The sequence below is a fragment of the Pongo pygmaeus genome, chromosome 8 (assembly GCF_028885625.2).
Source record: "Pongo pygmaeus isolate AG05252 chromosome 8, NHGRI_mPonPyg2-v2.0_pri, whole genome shotgun sequence".
NCBI classification, from domain to species: domain Eukaryota; kingdom Metazoa; phylum Chordata; class Mammalia; order Primates; family Hominidae; genus Pongo; species Pongo pygmaeus.
The window spans coordinates 100,567,549-100,583,609 of record NC_072381.2 but is presented as its reverse complement, the minus strand read 5'-3'; the positions used below and the strand labels follow the sequence as shown (position 1 = coordinate 100,583,609).

The 16,061-nt window shown below is 47.4% G+C and overlaps 1 protein-coding gene across 1 annotated transcript in view; it reads left to right on the top strand.

Moving 5' to 3' along the window:
- The first annotated feature begins 9,023 nt into the window (after window positions 1–9,023).
- The window catches only part of PDLIM1 (PDZ and LIM domain 1), a 53,627-nt gene continuing 46,589 nt past the window's right edge, over window positions 9,024–16,061 (top strand). The window contains exon 1 of the mRNA XM_054436240.2: window positions 9,024–9,305. Within this exon, the coding sequence (XP_054292215.1) occupies window positions 9,210–9,305 (96 nt within the window). The 5' untranslated portion in view covers window positions 9,024–9,209. The remainder of the gene's footprint in view (window positions 9,306–16,061) is intronic.

Below are 16,061 nucleotides of genomic sequence, written 5' to 3'. Positions count from 1 at the left end.
TGAGAAAATAAATTTCTCTTCTTTATAAATTACCTAGTCTCAGGTATTGTGCTATAGCAGTACAAACAGACTAAGACAGAAAGAATGTTGTGTCCCCCCTCAAAGTTCATATGTTGAAATCTAACCTCCAAAGTGGGGCCTTTGGGAGATGATTAGATCATAAAGGCTCCATCCTTTTTTTTTTTTGAGACGGAGTCTGGCTCTGTCGCCCAGGCTGGAGTGCAGTGACGTGATCTTGGCTCACTGCAACCTCCATTTCCCGGGTTCAAGCGATTCTCCTGCCTCAGCCTCCTGAGCTGGGATTACAGGTGTGCACCACCATGCCCAGCTAATTTTTGGATTTTTAGTAGAGATGGGTTTTCACCATGTTGGTCAGGTTGGTCTCGAACTCCTGACCTCATGATCCGCCTGCCTCAGCCTCCCAAAGTGGTGGAATTACAGGTGTGAGCCACCACGCCTGGCAGCTCCAGCCTTATAATGGAATTAGTGCCCCTGTAAAAGAGGCCCAAGGGAGCTTGTTTGCCTCTTCCACCATTTGAGGACACGGCAAGAAGATGCTATGTATGAGAAAGTGGACCCTTACATGATAATCCCCTAGTGCCTTGATCTTGGACTTCTCAGCCTCCAGAACTGTGAAAAATAAATTTCTTTTGTTTATAAGCTAAACAGTCTATGGTATTTTTGTTACAGCAGCCCCAACAGACTAAGACACATCATTGTTGTTTTTTCCTTTGCATCAGATAAGCAATCTGTAGGGAGACATCTAAGACCATACAAGAATCCAGCTCATCATCAAACTCTCACCCTAGATTTTGCATCCAGTGATGATTCTTGCCTAAATAATCTTTACTACTATGGTTTCAAAATGATGTTTTTGAAACTCCTGCACTCCCTCTACATTTATTAGTTGGCATATTAGTTCTACTGTAATCAAGAACCCTCACTTTTCACTCATCCATCCATCCATTCATCAATTTATTATCTGTGTGGACTTGTGGATTCTTATTTTCTCTAATGGGTTATAATTTCTTCTTGTTCTTATTATTATTTGAGATGGAGTCTCGCTCTGTTGCCCAGGCTGGAGTGCAGTGGCATGATTTCGGCTCACCGCAACCTCTGCCGACCGGGGTTCAAGCAATTCTCCTGCCTCAGCTTCCCAAGTAGCTGGGATTACAGGCACGCGCCATGATGCCTGGCTAATTTTTGAATTTTTGGTAGAGACAGGGTTTCACCATGTTGGCCAGGCTGCTCTCAAACTCCTGACCTCAGGTGATCTGCCTGCCTTGGCCTCCCAAAGTGCTGGGATTACAGGTGTGAGCCACCGCGCCCAGCCAATTCTTTATTATTTTAGTGCTCAAATTGCTGTGCATGTCACCAGTGGGAGCCCCCTGAAGCAGGCTTCTGTGTCCTTTTAACATGCCCCCATCACTTTTTACTTTTCTAAGTTTTCTTTTTCACTTTATGCATAATAAGCTGTTCCAGGCTCATCTTATACCTATCCTGCCACAGCTACCTATTCTGGAATTTATCTGAGGGGTCATGGTGCCTTTTCATTTAGAAACCAAGGTATGGGTACTGGGTATGTATATTGCTCTGGAGTATTTTTGCTTTTAGGCCTTTGGGGCAGAAAAACATACGCATGCAAATACACATACCTATACATATGTATATTCATGTACACACTTACATAAACACATACACACCTACATAAACATACATATACAAAACATACCATATAGTTTACTTATTTATTTTATTGTTTGCCCTTTACACTAAAATGTAAGCTCCACAAGAGAGGACATTTTTGTCAGTTTTGTTTGCTGTTGATTTTCTAATACATAGAACAGTGTATAGCCAATGGAAAGCATTCAATAAAGAGTTGTTGACTAAAAGACAATAAAGAAATACCTCTGGTAGTCTAAAGGACTTGTCAAATCCTCATAGCTGACAAACAGAAGAGCTCTTTTTTTTAAACCATGCTTTGAAGACTCCAAACAGGAGCTAAATTTGGCTAGGATAGTATTAATAGATACCTTCATTGTGATTTTCCCACCTTTATTGTTTTTTCTGTCCTCTTCTATCTCCAGACTTCTGTCATTTGTATCTCTTCTCTTTCTACCCTCTGGGATTCATAACTTCAGGTGGTCAGCGGTAGGAGTTGAAGGCAGAGGCTAGGTGGGCAGGCCTGGGGGTAGAAGAAGAGGACCCCAGGCCCACATTACCCAGCAGTGATGGCTGAGCTCCAGCCTGCTATGTGCCCTAATGTGAAGATCGGAGGAGAGGGGGAAACAGTGGTGGTACCTGGAGCCAGCATGCTCACTGCACTGGTCTCCTGCTGTGCTCTCACCTAGCAGCAGCCCTGATGCTACCCAAGGAATAACACTGGAAGCAGTGTTGGAGGTAACTGGAGAGAAGGTGGACCCAGAGGAGGTGGGTGGGGACCCAGCAGAGAGGAAGTCACCCTCTAGGAGCCCTGGTGTCATGGAAACTGGCCCTGCCATTCTATCTGTCCTCAAATGCTATAAATAGTCGGCTTCAGTATCAGCTATGGCCAGACCAGGCCAGCAGCACAGGCAAACCCTGAGAGGAAATGGATTGGTGGGGGAGGATGGAGTTATAGAGACAGAGTGTATGGGTGGAATGAGAGGGGCTGACGGGAAGCCTTTGCCTGTCCCTACGGCATCCACTTCAGATCACTGACATTCAAAGCCCTCCCCAGCAAAATTTCCAACCTGCATATCATCAATAACATTATTCCACCAGGCCATCCTGCTTCCTTCCCACTACCTTGTTCATTCTGTCCCTGCTGCCTGTATGGCCTTTCTGCCTCCATAGTTGCTTGTACTTTAAAAGTAGGTTTCAAATTCCACTTCTTCCGTGGAGGAAACTGAAAAAGCCATTCCTGAAAGGATCTAGTCTAGTTCCTAGATGGTGACACTTGGGCTGTGGGCATCCCTGTTAGTATAGGAGGAAGATTTAGCCCTTTGGATCTCCATGAATTGTGGACCTAAAGGGTCTCCTGGGGTCCTAGGAACCTCTGAATAACCTTCTGCCCTGTTACAAGGCCCTTCACATCCAAGAGCTCTTCCTTTGCCTCTCTAGCCCTTTTCCTGCCTCCTTTGCCCTGTTCCTTGGTTACTGAGTGATTATAGGGAAGTCTCTTAGTCTCTCTGGACCTGTTGCAGGCTGAATTCCCTGGTCCCAGAGACAGTTTATCATGCAGGATGTTAATTAAAGAAGGTCCTCAGGCTCAACACCTGTGGAAGAAAGCAGGGAGGGGGATGGATTGGGCAGAGGAAGAAGAGCTGCCATGTTGGCCTGACAGCCTTCACTGATCCCATGGGGAGCTCTGGAGTCAAAATGTCCCATCAGAGTTGTCCTATGTTAGGCCCAAATGGCCAGTCTTTCACCCCCACCTAGATGATGTGTGACCCTGTGCAGGCAGCCTAGGGAAGGTGTGCTTTTGGGAAAAGCTGCTCTGTGGTAGACATAGTCCCTAAAATAACTAAATGCTGAAGGGTGTCCACCTCCTGGCACCTGGGACAGGTCCTTTCATGAAGGGGGTTCTGGATGGTGCCTCAGTGCCTCAGCCTTCTCCTTTGTGAAAAGCGCATGATGACACTTCACTGGACTCTTGTTCCGATATAGATCTATATGTATATACATACATATATGGTCTCGCTCTATAGTCCAAGCTGGAGTGCAGTGGCACAGTAACTGCTCACTGCAGCCTCAACCTCCTGGGCTCAAGCAATCCCCCTACCTCAGACTCCCGAGTAGCCCTGACGACAGTCATGTGCCACCACACCCAGCTACTTTTGTATTTTTTGTAGAAACAGGGTCTTGCTATGTTGTGCAGGCTGGTCTCGAACTCTAGAGCTCAAGCGATCCTCTTGCCTCGGCCTCCCGAAGTGCTGGGATTACAGGTGTAAGCCACCGTGCCTGGCCTAATTCATTAATACTAATATATTACATTGTCTTTCTGTTTTAATTTTTCAATATAAGCATTTAATATGAGCCACCCTATCTATTACCCTGTTTTGGAATTTCTTCTTCTCCTTTTGATATTCAAGGATGCTTGAGACATTATCGCCCAAGTTTCTCTCTGCTTTTGAGAACACCAGTGCCATCTGTACAGGTGGAATGGGAACCAGGAGGCAGGTGGGTGACATAGCTGTGGTCCTTGGGCTCACCCCTCAGTTCTTTGTCTACTAGGCACTTGGCAGGCCTCAGATCTGGCAGTTCATCTGCTCACACCTCACCAGCCCTGAGGGAACGCCAGCCAGTTCTGTGCCCAGGTAGGTGTCTTTATATCCAGACGCCCACGGAGCATGCTTTGTGCAACTGGAATCCGAGAGGCACCCAATCCCCAGTGGACACTTCAAGATTTCCGGAGCTGGAGCAGGAAGCAGGAGAAAAGGACTGGGAGCTCAATTCCCTGCCCAGTCGCTAGCGCCGCCGGGAGAACCACTCCCCGCCGGGTCTCGCATGCAGCCAGCTGCCTGGAGCGGCGCCGCGACGAGTTGCGCGTGGGGCTCCATCAAAGACGCGCACATCCTGGGAGGGGGGTGACACAGGATAGCACTGGGCGGGTAAAGATGTTTTTGTTTTGCGAGACTATGAACCTGAGTTTCGGTTCTTTTCACAGCAAAGAGAAGCAAGTTGCTTGTTTGATCAGGGCGCCCGCGGCAGGCAGTTGCACGTTTGCAGACGTGAGAACCGGTGCGCGATCTGCGCTGAGCCGCCGTGAAACCAGAGCTTCCGGCGGTTCTTTGGTTGGCTGCGCAGAGCCTGGCCTCACTTAGATACCGGAGCGGACCTCCCAGTCAGGAGTCACAGGCTTTCGCTTGGTCCCAGCTAGAAGCCTAGCCCCACAGAGGGCTCTTGAGTTACCTGGGCAAGTCCAGGACTTGTTCTGCAGAGTCAACGAGACTTATTGTAAAGCTGAGCACAATCCTAGACTTACTGTCTTTAGGAAATGGGGCTGTTGTTCCAGGAAGTAGTCTCCACACAGTGGCTCTAAAAGGTCCTGGCAATTGCACCCTGGGTGTGGGAGTTGCCAGCTCTGCAGAGGCCAGGCTGGGGGAGACAGGGCATCAACCATTTCCCACCCAGGTCACATTGTAAAACTGGACTGAGAGCTGGAGAGACCACTGTCCCACCCCTTGCACTTCCCACCCGCTTTGTTTCCTCTTCTCATTCTCCCTGCTTGCCCTAGAACACCCAGATGTTGAATTTAGGCTGTTTAGGTTAACAAACTTTCATGGAATGTGTTATAATAATAAAAATAAGGCAAACTGAAGTTCGGAGAGGTTGCTTAAGGCCATTCAACTAGCACTGGGCAGGAGTCGAGGGTCTGAGGGAACTGGAAAGCATGAATAAATAAGTAATGGTGTTTAAGGTAAGAGAAGATTGTTTATGTTTTGGGGTGAGGGCCGTCAATCTGTTTCTGGGTATTTTCTGAGTATGTATTCTGTGTGGCCAGTTCAGAGCTAGCTGGCTGGGGGAGAGAAGAGGAGATAAAAAAGATAAATGGAGGCTGGGCGCGGTGGCTCATGCTGTAATTCCAGCACTTTGGGAGGCCGAGGTGGGTGGATCACTTGAGGTCAGGAGTTCGAGACCAGCCTGGCCAACATGGTGAAACCCCATCTCTACTAAAAAGACAAAAATTAGCCAGGCGTGGTGGCAGGTGCCTGTAATCCCAGCTACTTGGAAGGCTGAGGCAGGAGAATCGCTTGAACCTGGGAGGCAGAGGTTGCGGTGAGTGGAGATCGTGCCACTGCACTCCAGCCTGGGAAATAGAGTGAGACTCTGTCTCAAAAAAAAAAAAAGGATAAATGATCAGGTCTCTATCCTGAGAAAGACTAGCATTTAGTCTCCATCCAAGGAGCTGGGACCATTTTGATGTTTATTATGAAAATTTTATATCATCATTAGAGGCAATTATTAAAAAAAATTCTCATTCTGTCTGCCAGTAGTTTTCCTACTTTCTCTTAATTTCAATAGGTAGATAAGCTTTTATTTTTTAACATGGTATACAAATAATTTTGTTGCACTCTTTTTACATATTTTGAAAACACGTTTCCTTTTCTCTTCACAGTCTTCATGGTTATTTTCATGCTGCATACTCTTCCCTCTTACGGCCATACCATATTTAGCCACTTTTCTGTTACTGGTTGATTCCAATTTTTTGTCATTATAAATAATGCAGCTATAAATATCTGTATACATATAGCATTTTTCTTTTTAAAAATTATGTCCTTGGAATTGTTGCCCAGAAAGTGGATGACTGGGTTAAAGGGCTGACTGTTTTTATAGCTCTTGCTATGTAGAGCCAGACTACAACCCAGGACATTTAAAAACAAAGCAACTGAGGACTCAAGTCTCAGAGACATTTTGCTAACACATTAGCGCATTATGTCTGTATAGACTATTGTATGGAACAAACACTTATTGACACCTACTGTGATTGAGGTCCATGCTAGCAGGGTGCTTGGAATGAATGAAAGGCAGTCTCTGCCCTCAGAAGCACAGAAGCTGTGGCTTTTCAACCCTTTTCTCCTTCTAGGACAGAAAATATTCAAGATGGTTACACATCTAGGGACAGATTCAGAATTCGGTGATTCCTGTAAATTCTGCAGGGACTTGAAACACAGTCATGCTTTCTAATCAACAGAATCTTGAACAAAGAGAATGTATTTTTGGTGTTCATAAAGCAGGTGGCTGGTTACTGGCTATAACACCATTCCTTTTTTTCAGGTTCAGGAAAGAATATCAGGATGCAAGAGGTTGAGAGGGATATATAATCATGTAACTCCACTTTCATTTCCTTTTTTTTTTTTTAGACTGAGTTTCGCTCTTGTTGCACAGGCTGGAGTGCAATGGCACGATCTCGGCTCACCACAACCTCCACCTCCCAGGTTCAAGTGATTCTCCTGCCTCAGCCTCCTGAGCAGCTGGGATTACAGGCATGCGCCACCATGCCCGGCTGATTTTTGGTATTTTCAGTAGAGATGGGTTTCTCTATGTTGGTCAGGCTGGTCTCAAACTCCAGACCTCAGGTGATCCGCCTGCCTCGGCCTCCCAAAGTGTTGGGATTACAGGTGTGAGCCACTGTGCCCGGCCCTCCACTTTGATTTCTAAAAGCAAACAAACTATTCCCAAACATAGGCATGTGTGCTGTCACACAATTGGACAAGCAAGATAATCTTTTTATGTGTAAATCTGTGCACAGGGCTCCTCAGTAGGTAGGCCAGGATCACAGGGAGACAGAGCTGTGCAGTGAACAGACTCATTGAGCATGGGCTCTATGCCAAGCACTGTGCTGGGCCTGGGTATCAGGATGAATGGGTGCCAAGAAAACTGCGAAGAAACTGGGCCCAGAGAGGGTAAGTGGTCTTGAGGATGGCCAATGTGTTACATACATTAAGTACTATGTGCCAGGCACTATTCTAGGCACTGGGACACAGCAGTGATCTAAACAGATAAAAACCCCTGTCCTTATGGAATTAATGCTTAAGAGTGGGGTGGAACAAATAAATATGCAAAATATAGAGAATGCCAGATGGTGATACATACAAAGGAAAAAAATAAGGCAGGGGAAGGTAATAGAGCATTCTAGAGAGGATATCTTAAATGATGCTCAGAGATGACCTCAGAAAATGACATTTGCATTTTTTTTATTTTTTAGTTTTTTGAGATAGGGTCTCACTCTGTCACCCAGGCTGGAGTACAGTTGCACAACCACAGCTCACTGCAGCCTTGACCTCTCCGGCTCAAGCCATCCTCCCACCTCAGTCTCCCTAGTAGCTGAGACAGGTGTGAGCCACCAACCCGGCTAATTTTTATTTTTTAAAATTTTTTAGTAGAGACAGGGTCTTGCCATGTTGCTGGGGCTGGTCTAGAATTCCTGGGCTCAACTGATCCTCCTGCCTCAGCCTCCCAAAGTGCCGGGATTTCAGGCGTGAGCCACGTGTCCAGCCCCTAGAAAATGACAGAGAGTGGTGGGGATGTCTGGGAGAAGAGCAATGCAGACAGGGCCCTGAGGCAAGGCCCTGAGTACAGGAGCAAGGAGCACAGCCTGGCAGACTGGGGGGGGGGGGCAGGTGAGGAAAGGACAGGAGGAGTTGGGGCCGGAGAGGGAGTTGGGGCCATTCTAGGGGTGGCCTTGTAGGCATTGTAAGGATCTGGGTTTTCACTGGTGGTGAGGTGGGGACGCCATGGACAGCATGAGACATGGTCTGGTCCGGCTTGGAGAATGCACTTTAACGGGAGGGCGTCAGGGAGCCTGGCTAGGAAGCTGGTGGGAGGCTGGGAATCCAGGTCTCCGGACTCAGCTCTTTTTTTGCATTTACTTGGCCCTTGGCCCGCCCCAAACTTGAGGTTTGAACTGTTGAGGTCAGAACCTACCACGAACTCCAGCCTGGAGGAAAGATTTCTAGGAAGGCCTTGAAGTTCAGTTATAACCTGTGTGATGGTCTCATTAGCATTTTAAAAGTTCCAGGACAGGGTTCTGTAGCACTGGGCCCGGGCAGTGGTCCAGATGCTGACGAGTGGTGTAGCCTCGGGCAAGTCTTCTCACCTACTGAGCAGACTCAGTTACTTCATCTGTAAAGTGGGACTAAACGTCCCAGTTGCCTCAGCATCAAATGAGATCATTCGAAAGCACCTTTTAAACATCATTACCAATTACAAAAAGCAAATGGGAAGTCGGCGCTGACCTCAGAGGGCTGACTTGGCACAGCACTTCAAATTTCTAGTTTTACAAAGCACGAGGCGCGAGTTTGTCTCGCTGTCGGGACCTGCTTCCCTCTCACCTAGCACCCGCCCCGGGCCCGAGAGCCGCGGTGCGGCCGTGCGTACAGGAGGGAGGGAGGCGGTGTGGGGTCCCGGGCAGAGCTGCTGAGAGCCCCGGCCCCGCATCTGACTCGCGCTCTCTCGGCGGGACTCCGGGCCGGGGCCCCTAGGCCGGCGCGCAGGGCGGCGAGCGGCTGCGGGCGGGAGGACGGGCGGGGCGGCGGGCGGCGACGCGGCCTGGGCGGAGCCGCCCCCGCCCTGGCCCTCGCGGTTGCCCTGCCCCCCCCAACCCCAGGCTCCCCGGGCCCGCGCCGCGCCGCTCTTTCTCCGACAGCCGCCGGGGGTGCCCTGCAAGCTGTGCCTCGCGTCCTGCCCGTCTGTCCCCGCGGGTCGTCGCCCGCCACAGCCGCGCCATGACCACCCAGCAGATAGTCCTCCAGGGCCCGGGGCCGTGGGGCTTCCGCCTCGTGGGCGGCAAGGACTTCGAGCAGCCTCTCGCCATTTCCCGGGTAAGAGCAGCTGGGACGTGCGTGAAAGCGGGGCGCTATGGGAGGTGATGTGCGGAGACTGGGGCCCCGCGGGCGCGGTCGGGGACGGAGTCGGGACCGCAGCCGGGCGCGTCCAGGTGCGCTGTTAGTTGAGCGCTCTCCGCGCGCCCGGCCCCCACCGCTCCCCGCCGCTCCCCGCCGCTCCCCGCCGCCCCTTCGCGGAGGCTGCGCTCCCGGGCTGGCCGGCCCGCCGCGGGCGCGCTCCGTGTCCGCCAGAAAAAAAAGAAGGCAGTTTTCGTTCTTTGGCCCCGGAAGCGCGGCGAAGCGGGTGTTAGTTCTTTGTCAACCAGCGAGGGGACGAGGGTCCTCGCAGATCCCGCGCGCTGGGAGATGGCACTTCTCCCTTCTTCCCAAATCGCAGTGCAGCCGAACGCAACAGGAAAGACCTGGAAAGTGAGGTGGGGTGGGTGGGAAGTTTACTGGGATGGGGAGTAAGTGGGATTAACCTAAAAAAAACAACCGAAACACGCTCTTTGGACTTGACCCACGGCCGAGGTTCGCCCCTCGAGTGCCTTTTGGAGAATATGCTGGATTTGGGAAATAAACACAACAAACAAACTCAAATAAACCCTTTTGGTCATTCTTCTCCCCTCTGCAGAACGTGGCCCCGCCGTCATTCTTCCTAGCATTCCCAGATTATCTCTTTCCCCTCCCCGCACCAGCTCTTTTTTCTCAGGGCATGAGTAGATACTGGGATGGGGTTTCCACCTGGGGTGGGGTGGTGGTGCTTGAAATCTTAGAGGGGCTTCGGATCTTTAGAAGGACTCACGTTGAATCAGGGGCCACCAGAACCGATGCCCCCCTAATAAAGTGAAACCCCCAGGGAGACCCAGACTCAGTGTTCAGATGTCTGGGCTTTGGCCATTTAATCTGGCCAAACACAGGTTGATGTCCCACTGAGAGATGTCACGTTCATTCCTTGGGCACCAAGAAGAGACTCAAGAAGTACCTCGAATGAGGAAAGAGAGAAAAAAAAGTCCCCTTTCTCCCCACCCATGGCCACTCCTTGCCTGTAGGCGGCACATTCCATTCTTGGGCCCATCTGCCTGCTGAAGCTGCCCTTCAGCTTGTCTCCCAGACCTTCTAAACATCCTTCTTTTTACTTGGGGTTGGGGGAAGGGTGGAGAAGAAAGGGAAATATCCTTAAGGATCCTTTTGACTCAAGCCCCTGCCTCCAGCAGCTGAAGGAATTTCGTGGGAGGTGCAGGAGAAGAATTGGTGGCCTCCTCTTGACTTGTCTGCCAGCCACAGTCCTACCCATGCTTCTTTCCGGGTTGGCCTGGCCCAGTGAGGAGGTCTTCTCTATCTCACCCCCCTAAAAGAGTAGGCGGGCCAGTTTTTGGGCCTTATCTTCCACCTGTTTGCCTCGTCCCACAGAGACCTCTGATTATTCTCAAAGGTACACACTGCCTTTCCAGCCACCAGCCTAATTCCTCAAGCGCAGGAACTATGCCTTCCCCAGAATCGTCCCCGAGCTTGGTGCAGACCTGTACCTGGCCGGGCTGGGTAAATCCTTGCAGGCTTATTAATAAATGCTTGTCCAGGGAGGACATTGTGTCTGCACATTTCAACTCGCTTACCTCATAGTCCATTTGTCCCTGTTCTTTGTGTCTATAATTAACCTGTCAGCCCTCTCCACTTCTGATATTTATATATGACATGAAACCCTTTTTTAAGTAGTGGAGGATGTATTGGCAATCTGTTAAAAGGGCGGTTACTGCCTTTCACTTTAGCTGCTTTTAAAAGTCTTAATGCATGAGTGAATGATGGAATGGGGTGGAAAACACCACACTGTGAATTCATTGGTTTTTACCTTCATATATTCACTCATTTATTATTTATATTATTTATTTATGGCGTGTGCACGTGTTTAATGAGCACGTATCATATTCCAGAAACTGTGCAAACGCCTCAGAAATGAGAGGGCACAGCTCCATTCTCAAGGTGTTCATGGTCTAGTGAGGGAAGCTAATCTTTATAATGCCCTTGGCAGGTGCTTTAATTGAAAAGTGAAAGTGACTCAGAAGAGGTAACATTTTCATGCTGACAGTAATTTATTTGTTTCTCTTCAGCTTCTTATTAATACATGGAAAAATTGTGAGCCTGTTTACCTCATGGGAATGGGAAAGTCATTGTCATAAAGGGACCCTGGCGTGGCCATCTGAGATCTGGTGCTGGTCCAGTGTCTTCTTGCTTGAGCTGTACCTGGGGTGAATCTTCCACTGTCTGAGGCTACTTAAAAAAAAAAAAAACCTCTGCAGTGGGGATAGCACCAGCCCTTGGCTGTGAGTTAAGGTATGTGAGAGTGCTCTGTAAATAGTGATAGTGAGGAAATGTGAGCATTGACAAAGAGCTGTACACACTTTCTGGTTGGTAGGTATGCTACATTATTTATCATCCTGGGCAATTTGCTGGTATGGTTTTGTATATGATAGACTTTGAGTCTCCACACTAAAGCAAACCATAAAATTAGGCTGGGAGAGGAGTGCCTTTTATTTAAATAACCATGTTTGCTTTCTCTTGCATGAATTATTGTGGTATTGGCTCCAGTCTTTTGCTAAACTGCTAAAGCTTCTTAATATAATGCTAATCTTATGTACTTGCAATTTTTTTATTTTTAACTTATTTTTTATTGTGAAATAAAAAATCATAAAATACAAATGCACAGCAAATGATTATAAAGCAAGCATCTGTATAATCACTACCCAAGTCAAGAAATAGAATATTGCAGCACCCAAAAGTTCCCTAAATGTAACACTATCCTGACCTATGGTAATCCCTTCTTTGCTTTTCTTCATAGTTTTACCACCTAAATTAGGATCCCAAATACCATAGCTTAATTTTGCCTGTTCTGAACAGACTCATACAGAACGCGTGTGTGTGTGTGTGTGTGTGTGTGTGTGAACAGCTTCTTTAGCTCCTTAATGTTTTCATCTAGTATTGTTATCAACTTAAAATTTCAACCCAGGTTTCCAACTTTAAGTGGACATAGGCTAGCTTTCTTCTTCTACCCACATTCTCTTTTAGTGCTCTTGCCTTGTGTTCCCTGATGATCCAGCCACACATTTGCCACTGTTCTCTAATATTTTTTTCTGTCAGTTCCTGCTTCAAATCAACACTTGCCCATTTCCTTGAGGTATTTTTTTAATTAAAAAAATTTTCCATGTTAATTTCTCATTCCCTGTAGTTACTTTCAAGGGAAGCCTTCAGAGAAATACCCAGGCCAACATTGCAACTCAGTTTATGTTGACTGTTTTTCTCTCCCAGCAACTGATAAAAGACAGGAAAGGGTGAGGCCAAGATCAAGGGATGCCCTTAGTTGGAGGAGTTGCTCATTTGTCTCTGGAGTCCTGGGGAACCCTTTGCTAAGAGCTGAGCGGTTTTGTGGCAAATGCTTATGCTTTTTCTCAAGTATCCCAAGGGATGCTTAATAATGGATACTGTGGCCAGAGGGTCATTTCTGATTTTTAAGAGTGGTATTTCCGGATTCAGATAGATTTTACATCATGTTGTAAAGATTGAAAGAGAAGGGTTTGTCTGTCAGATTATGAAAAGCAGGAAATGTCCAAAAAGGGTCATTATGTTTTAATGGCCATTGTGCTGCATGCCCTTGGTCTGTGAAATTGATACCTGGGAAATATTAGCGACTTCCGGAGACTTAAGGAGAGAGGGGGAAGAGGACAAACCAAAGAGAATGACGTGTAAGTGAATGCCTGAGCCCATACTACATTATCACCCTCTGACCAGATACTCTCCCCTCCCTAAACTCCTGATGCCAACCTTGCTGGTTTGTTTGAGGAGGCAAGAGGGAAGAACAATGGCTTTAGGGTATTGCAGCCAGGTAGATTACTGAGAGGAGAATGTCATCTAAGCATCTGGGTCATATTCTCCTAGGCTGACCAGGACTGGGAAAAGCACCAAGGAATTGCTGTGTACTGGGATCAGGATAGGACTGGCACATTCTTAGGCCATGCCTTACTCTTGCTTCACAGAGGAGAGGAAAACTAGCATTCTTTGCCTTTTGCAAAAAGGAAAGCTCAGGTGCTCACAGGTTAGGTAATTTGTTTGAATTTACATAATTTCTCACTGGCTGACTTACTACTCGACTTCCTTGTAAAGGATAGGGTAGAGACTGGAGCAAAAGTGGTTGTGTCAGAAAACTAATTTTTAAAGGATTATTTCGCTTCCAGTAGGTCTCAGAGGAAAGCCTGGGGGAAGCTTCCAGGACTATAATTGAGGGCCTGGTACAATGTCCAGGGCAGGGACTCAAGCTGAGCTCTAGTCCAGAGCACCTCGGTGGGTGATCCTGGGAAAATCATATGTCTTCTCTTGGGTTCAGTTCCCTGTAAAGATAAAATCAAATAATATTCCCTGTAAAGATAAAATAAAATAATAAGCAAGCAAACCCAGAGGTTTTCATACCCTTTGAATATGAGAGCTACTTTTTTTTTTTTTTTTTTTTTTTTGAGACAGGGTGTTGCTGTGTCGCCCAGGCTAGAGTTCAGTGGCATGATCTCAGCTCACTGCAACCTCCACCCCCTGGGTTCAAGCGATTCTTGTGCCTCAGCCTCCTGAGTAGCTGGGATCACAGCCATGAGCCACCACACATGGCTAATTTTTGTATTTTTAGTAGAGATGGGGTTTCGCCATGTTGGCCAGGCTGGTCTCAAACTCCTGGCCTCAAGTGACCTGCCCACCTTAGCCTCTCAAAGTGCTGGGATTACAGGCATGAGCCAAGAGCCCACTTTTTTATTGTTAGAGTGTCCTAGTCTCTCATGGCATTGGTTGTACCTTCAATCATAAGTTGATTTAGAAAACACTATGAATTCAGGAATGTTTCAGATGTATTTGTCTTCTGTTAATCACGGCAGCATCCTTTTGCATTTGAAAGATTTGTGTGAGAAATATTTATTTGATCTGCTTGCAGTAATAACCATAGTTAAAACATATATAGGACTTTTAATATGCCAGGCACCATTCTAAGACCATAATATATTCAGTGATCTTCACACGTATTTTGTGAGGTAGGATTAAGATCCCCATTTTACAGATGAGGGAACTGAGGCATGGAGACATTAAGTACACTGCCTGCATCATATAGCAGTGAGTGGTAGAGCTGGAGTTTGGCTGGGGAGTCCGGCTTCCAAGCCCGTAGTCTTAATCTCTATGCCATAGTAATATATTAATAGCAGCTAATATTTTTTGAGTGCCTGCTCTGTGCTAAGCATGCACTTACATTATCTTCTTTTGTATTCCCCACAACCCATGACAGAGGGACACAGAAAACAAAGTCAGACAATTGCAGAGCTGGGAAGTGAAGCCAGGCAGACTCACTTCCAGGCCAGATTTAACCACTATATTCTGCCTCCTAATAAGCCATAACTGTCAATATTTCATTGCTAACGGTGTTAACCCAGCACACAGCTCTGAAAAGTGCTAAGGGTGGTGCAGGCTTCAACATGAGGGATAAGACACTCCTGGGCTCCACACCCTGGAGCCTCTCATTCCCCTGAGGTTGGTTGGGGTGGCTCTCCAGTTGCCTCGTGGCCTCAGCTCAGAGCACCTCAGAAAGTAGCACCTCCCTTTCCCTGTCCCTCCTGAAAAACTGGAAGTCATGGTCCCACCTGGGAGAATTTACAGTCCAGTTATGAGGTTCCATGTCCATTTGGACAGTGAAGAACAGAAGAGCAGAGGAGTGGAAGGACTGGCTAGAGAAAGACCTGCTTGTGGGGAATAGGAGGGCATTTGGGAATGGTTCTTGTGGTAGGTGAGGATGACCAGGCAGTGAACAGTTCTATCTTGTGGTAGCCAAGCTAAGTCCAAAACTGAATATACCCATGAAACCTAAGACAAAAAAGGTAATTCCTCTATGGCTGTTAGCACCCTGTGTGATTATTGATATTCTTGTTAGACACATCCTGGGCAAATTGGGCTGCTCATCTGTGGCTGAGTTCTGTGGTGCACTTTCCCATATGTAGTACACTGTCTCCTTGGTAAATGCCATAAATACTAAAAATGATTTTCTGAAGAACACAGCGGTCTTGTAGGAGGCCAGATTCCTGACTGAACACTGAGGGACTAATTTTTATAGACATGACCATTCATATCAAGTAAGACAATAAGAACATAGACCTATCTGACCTAATTTAGGTAAAGATATTGAACATGCATACAGAGGCTGGGCTCGGTGGCTCACGCCTGTAATCCCAGCACTTTGGGAGGCCAAGGTGGGTGAATCACCTGAGGTCAGGAGTTTGAGACCAGCCTGGCCAACATGGTGAAACCCCATCTGTACTAAAAATTCAAAAATTAGCCGGGCGTGGTGGCAGGCACCTGTAGTCCCAGCTACTCAAGAGCCTGAGGCAGGAGAATTGCTCGAACTTGGGAGGCGGAGGTTGCAGTGAGCTGAAATCACGCCACTGCACTCCAGCCTGGGCAGCAGGAGCGAAACTCTATCTAAAAAAAAAAAATGCATACAGATAGATTAAATGTGGTTGATGCAGCAAATAGTTTGCACCCATTTCTTTAAAAAAATATAAAAAATACTTATGCTTCTGAAGCTGAGCATACCCATACCATAAAACCCAACAGTTCTCCTAGTTAAATAGTCAATAGAAACTGGGTCCACATGAGTGCTAAAGGACAAGTTTGAGAATTTTCCAAGCAACACTATTCATAATAGCCCCAAATTTGAAACGATTCACATGTCTAACAGCA